General features: G+C 41.2%; 1 protein-coding gene across 2 annotated transcripts in view; it reads right to left on the bottom strand.

The window, feature by feature from the left end:
* Nucleotides 1-541: 541 nt before the first annotated feature.
* The window catches only part of STAT6 (signal transducer and activator of transcription 6), a 154,130-nt gene continuing 148,671 nt past the window's right edge, over nt 542-6,000 (bottom strand). For both annotated transcript variants that reach the window (XM_066584448.1, XM_066584449.1), the window contains 2 exons: nt 5,691-5,789; nt 542-1,629 (listed from right to left, as the gene is read on the bottom strand). In XM_066584448.1, the coding sequence (XP_066440545.1) occupies nt 1,503-1,629; nt 5,691-5,789 (226 nt within the window). In that variant the 3' untranslated portion in view covers nt 542-1,502. The remainder of the gene's footprint in view (nt 1,630-5,690; nt 5,790-6,000) is intronic.

The following is a 6,000-nucleotide window of genomic DNA, read 5'->3' as shown; positions in this document are numbered from 1 at the left end:
GATTCTAATTTCTGTGTTTTGTGCGTGTATATTTTATGCACTCAAAAACATGCGCAAATACGGTCATGTGAAGGAACTCTAAAAGTCCAAGTAAAAAATAAAAGCGCAGCATGTCCTATTCTTGTCTAATTTTTGGATGTGGATAACTCCTGGGAGAAATAACAGCATTATAAAAGGTGTGTTTTATATTTGTCTGTTGATCCCCCTTTCTGTCGATATCAACTTTCCAGGTTACTTACATTTCCAAAGACGCGCCATTCCTTCATGCTTCCTATGATGTCACCGATTCATCCTGGCTCAGTGATGTCCATATACAGATCACATGGACCACTAGCTGATAGTCCCAACTCAGTATATGGGCCACCACCATTTCAGGACATGTATTTCGCATTGGCGATGTGGGTATGGAGCAGCGGGCAATTACCATCCAAATACCGCGTCAATTATTATTTTAGAGTGCTTCACAACTCAGACAACCCCTTTATTATAAGAGGGGGGTCATTGCACATTCTGTATAGAAGGTGACATGACACTAAGTCCATACATTGGTACATTTTACTTTATTACCTCTGAGAATCATGCAACAAGAAATCACTAGTAGACCGCAGTCTGACTCCGACATGGGTTTACAAATGTTCAGATGCAAACATATAGCGCAGCCAAATAAAGAAAAGCTATGACATACACATATCAGAAAATATTTAATGACGGATATATACAATATAGTATGGACTGTTACTCATCCTTAGCACAGAGTATTGCCAAGGATATGCGATGCGTCCAATGCCGTTCATCTCCGTCGTTTCTTTTCTAACCAAGTCAGCCATCCTTAAAGGCAAAAAAAAAAAAAAATAGCCTACGTTTGAATTATATTATAATCACTCGGCGCTAAAAGATGATACTCGTAGAGTAACTCAACGATGCTGAAATATCAGAGTCTGTGACAAATCTTCATCCAACGCTCTCAGCCCGAAGAATTCTGTGGTGTTGAAGGCCACCTACACACAGCCAATAAAGGTCAGATCTGATTGCCACGTTGCGGACGCCTACACAGAACACCAGAATCTGTAAAACCAAACCCATTGAATGCCAGAAAGACTTTAGAGCAAAGTGGAGGTTGAGCTGTGTGGGCTTAGAATTCATTCTCACGCATTCCTAAAGCAACCACTGGCTTGCTGAATCACTTCACAGATTATAATGCTGAAGATCCTGATAATGCAAGTCGAATTTAAGAAGTGAAGTTTGCGATATTGTATCAACACAATTGTAGTCTGCAGTAATGAAGTCAAGAACTTAACGGTTGGTCAAGCCCTCGGATGCAATCAGAATAAAGCTCCTATACAAATAGTATAACCCTGGACGGACTGAACTATACGGTGATACATTGTGATTGATAACTGAAGTGCTTGGCCTGGAAAGGTTCCCCGTGTCCTACATAGATGCTGTGAAATCTTCGTACTGTACATCTCAGGAAGAAGTGTTAGTATTGTAGCAGCCCACAGTCAGTTTGTCCAGTCGGAGTCTTGTTGCATGGGAATCCCATCATTGATTATAGGTTGACCAAAGTAGGATGCGTTGGACATGTGGCTGTCGTTATTAATGATGTCCAGAAGTTCAGAAATATCCGATCTAAAAAAGAAGACATTAAATTTTAAAAAAATCCCAAAGATTTTTCTTAAAGGGGTATTCCAACTGTAGCAAGTTATCCCCTGTCATTTGTGGGTCAAACGGACCCCTGTTCTTTGTTCTTGAGATCGGTAATGGTCCCAGCGGTTGGATCCCCACTGATAAGCTAGATATTCCCTATCCCTTGGATATTCCATGGGTAGGGGATAAGCTCCTACAAATGAAATACCCTTTTAATGTCTATAAATAGAAAATCAGTATGCAATCTCAAAAGATGAATACTTCATTTATAAGGAATAAAGCACTGATTATCTAACATGTTTCCCCGAGAATAATACCTATCCTGAAAATAAGTCCTAGTCTAATTTTTGGGAGGCTTGAAATATTAGTCGTACCCCGAAAATAAGCCCTAGTTACACTACATAAAAAAAAAATAGAATACATTACCTACAAGGCTTGGCCCAGGTCCCTCCCATTGCTCTCTAGAGGTCCGGTGTGGTTCCTGCAGTCCTCAGCCAATCGTACAAATCATTTCCTGGTTGTGGATTCATAAATCCAACCTCCAGGTAGCGATGGCTGTGACTGGTTCTTCGACCGCTGCTCAGCCAATCAATGCAGCGCTGGATGAACCAATGCGATGGTTGTGATTGGCCGTGGCTCAGCCAATTAAAAAAATCCCACCTCTACAACATGACGGCTATTGATCGGCTTAACAGCGGTGAAAGAATCAATTAATGTAGCTATCGCATTCCTTCATCCAGCTCTGCATTGGTTGGCTGAGCAGTGGTGAAGAACCAATCCCAGCTATCGCTTTCTGGAGGTGGAATTTATGAATCCTGTAACCAGGAAGTAATGTTGTATGAGCAGCTGAGGATTGTGGGAAGCACGTTGGGGCTATGGAGAGCAGCGGAAGGGACCTGAACTGAGACTGCTAGGTACATATAATAAGAGCTTCCCGAAAACTAAGACCTAGTGCTTCTTTTGCAGCAAAAATTAATATAAGACAGGGTCTTATTTTGGGGAAAACATGGTAATAACCACAAAATCTGGAGCCTTACAATGTTTCTTTATCTACTTATACATGTGTATTCCTCAAGTTAAAGGGGTTGACAAGTGAATTTAGAGTTAAAGAGGTTTTCCTCTCGATCGGTTAAAAGGTAAAGACAACACATCCCTCAACATGCGGACAGTTAAACTGCTAAACGGAGGAGTAATTACACAGGTGCAAAGTCCTGATGAACATCCACTCACACACCTTCCTGTTCATCGGTACCTTGCACCTGTGCAATGCTCTTCCATTTAGCAATTTTGCTGTCTGCATGTTGAGGGATGTGTGATGTCTTCACCTGGCCCTTGTATCAGTATATCAGGAAGTATATGTCCGCTTTCTGTGATCTTTTTGTCTATTTATATTTCCTTTTCTGTGATTTTGATCTGTTAAAAGGGTCCTTTTATTATATAATAAGCTGATCACAAAAAATCCTTCAGCTGAGACCCTCATCGATCAGCTGGAATCTGCAGGGATATCTGGCGGGAAGTGTTCAATTTGCCTGCAGTGCCAGCACAGGAAGAATGAAGTGAAAGGATGGATCGGGGTGAAGACCTGGGCACTCCCCTGTACCCTGCAGGTGCCCACCAGTCATCTAGGAAAACTGTGATCAGAAGTCATCATGGTGCTTGTGTAACTTTATTAAGCACATAACAAGGACAAATCAGGTCAGTAAATATCTTTCTGTATGTCAGGATTCTCAAAGAATATGTTTTACACTCCCCATTCCTGGATGTTATTGAACAAACAACTAGACTTCCCGAAACATGTAGAACCAAGTTCTTCCCATTTATTGGTCTGCCATTAGGCCAATTGGGAGAACATTAAGGCCGCCTATACATGGCTGGGTCGGACCTTGCATGCAGAATCCCGTAGCAGAGTTTGATCCTGTGCCGGGCCGGTGACCCCTGTGTACCCCTGTGTCTTCTTTCCTGTGCTGCGGATGTGCTAGCTGGCGCACAGGCGCAGTACAGATGACGCTGTGCCGTCACTAAGCGATGACGTGGATCCCACGACCATTCTGCAATGATGATTGCGGAATGGCCACGGGACGGACGGCTTCCATTGACTTCAATAGAAGCCATCCATGCGGAGCTCGCAAAAAATCGCAGCATACTGCAATTTCTTCTCCGCCAGTGGAAAATCTCAATCGATTTCCGCTCTTGGACATGAAATCACGTATTGTCATAGCATACTATGGGCTGGTTTGCTGGGGAATCCAGTGGCGGATGCCCACTCTGGATTTTGCAATGTATATCTGCCAGTGTGCAGGTGGCCTAAATCTATGGATATCCCATTTGCTCGCGGTAATAAGTCTATTTCTCGCTACTCATTTCGCGGGTCGCTATCACTGCAGTTTTCTTCAAGGAGGTAAATACCTAATATGCTTGACGTAAAGTAGGAAGTACAACAAAACAGGTCTGTGCACGGTTGTACTTTCCTCTGTGCCTCAGGCTGTGATCTCTTTATTTCCTAGAAACTATATGCCCTTCAGGCTGCAGTCGTCTGCACAGGAATGCTCTGGGGAATATCCCCTGCTCCAGGACCAACAGCATTGCTGTTCTCCTCCTCCTTACTCACGCTTTCATTCACTTCCTGTTCCCCCTCGGAGACCAGCTTGCTGCATGCCCTCACCTTCTTAAAGTGACAGTCACTAATATATCAGTCTGTTTATCAAACTTACGAAAAACAAGAATTAATTGGCAACAGCAGTACAACTGTACCCCTCTTGCAACACTGTGTCCATTCAAAAATGGGTTGCTTGCATAATGTAGGGCAGGTCCTACAGAAAGAGACAAGCTCTTTGTACCTGCTTTCCATTTTAGCCCAGAGATGAGGATCATAAACAGAGGAATTCTTTTATTAGGTAAGAATTCCTTAATAAGATATATGAAAATGGGCTTTTCTAAACTAGACAAGCAGTTTAATAGAGGGTAGTCCCTTTGCCAGAATGCACCATCATGCATTGTGCAAGTGGGATGCTAATGTATGAAGCAGGGTCATTAGCAGAACCTGGTCAATAGACATTAGTGATTGGAGATAACTTCCATCTTGGCCATTAACCCTTCAGATAATGCTGTCAGTACTGAGAGCGGCATTAATTTAAATGGCCCAACAGAGGGATGGGGCTCCTTCAGCCTCCCGAACGTTCCCCTTCATGACAAGACTGTTACTGTTACTGTGTTATCCCAAGGCCAGCCATCGATGTCTTCCTATTAGGCACTGCTTGTGGCACAGCTGAAAATAATGCCTGCAAATGTACAGTATGCTGCAGTACTGAAGTATTGCAGTATACTGTACATGTAATTAGACGATCGCCAGTTTATGTCTGCTATAGAGAGTAAAATAAAAAAAGTAAAGCTAGGATTAATAAAGATGTTTTAATTAGCTTTTTTTCTTTTAAACATTTTTGCAAGTCGTTGCATCAAAATTAATAGCATCCAATGACAGTCCAGTATTCACGTTTTTTGAACAGTTTAAGCCATGGGCAACAAAGATGTTGTTCTCTAGATATTTGTAAGACGATACTCTAAATCTATTTAAATAAAGAAGGTTTTGGCAATTTTCATCTCCTTTGATTGTTTTTAGACACTTTGTGTGCCTCTGTATGGTATTCTTCATTAAAGGCAATACGTCTAGGGATAATTCCTCCGTAATGCAAAATCTGATGGAGCATGCCATGATTTTTTTTCTGTTGGATTCTATATGACTCATATAGGAGAACCTTTGTATGCCTATGTGCCAACAAATGAAATTGTATTCATGCAGAGGTACACTAGGCCCCATAGTCTTCTGTTAGTGCTGTATTACTTCTATTCAGCCATGTGCATAAGCCCAAACATTTTCCACATATTCTAAACTGTTGTAAAAATAAATGAGAGAAACACAAGGATGATTCAAAGAGAATGGTACAAAATGATACAATATTAAAACAATATTATATGATATATTAGCACGTCATCCAGAAAATAAACAGTGCAAAATCAATGATGGGCAGTATAAAAACTCATCTTACTCTCTTGGAAGACAATCAACTGTATTAAAGTTGGGTGTTCCATAGGCCGAGGTCCACTGAGAACTGTCCACAAGTGGATATGCGGGTGATGAGTTATACCTAAAGCATAGAAAAATAAGAATGTTTTTATCTATGTGTGCTTTGTTTATCATTTATGCATATAACCAATTTTTAACTACAGTACATCTCAGCTCCATTAAAAACTATGGTAACCAAAATTACTTCATTGCTTCAAATGTATCTAGAATGAAAAAATAAAGCAACTTTGCAAATAGTCTTCATTAAAATGTCTACTGTATTGTTTCTACAG

This window comes from Eleutherodactylus coqui, chromosome 1 (assembly GCF_035609145.1).
Source record: "Eleutherodactylus coqui strain aEleCoq1 chromosome 1, aEleCoq1.hap1, whole genome shotgun sequence".
NCBI classification, from domain to species: Eukaryota; Metazoa; Chordata; class Amphibia; order Anura; family Eleutherodactylidae; genus Eleutherodactylus; species Eleutherodactylus coqui.
Note: the sequence above shows the minus strand (reverse complement) of the source record. Positions and strands in the feature narration are given on the sequence as shown.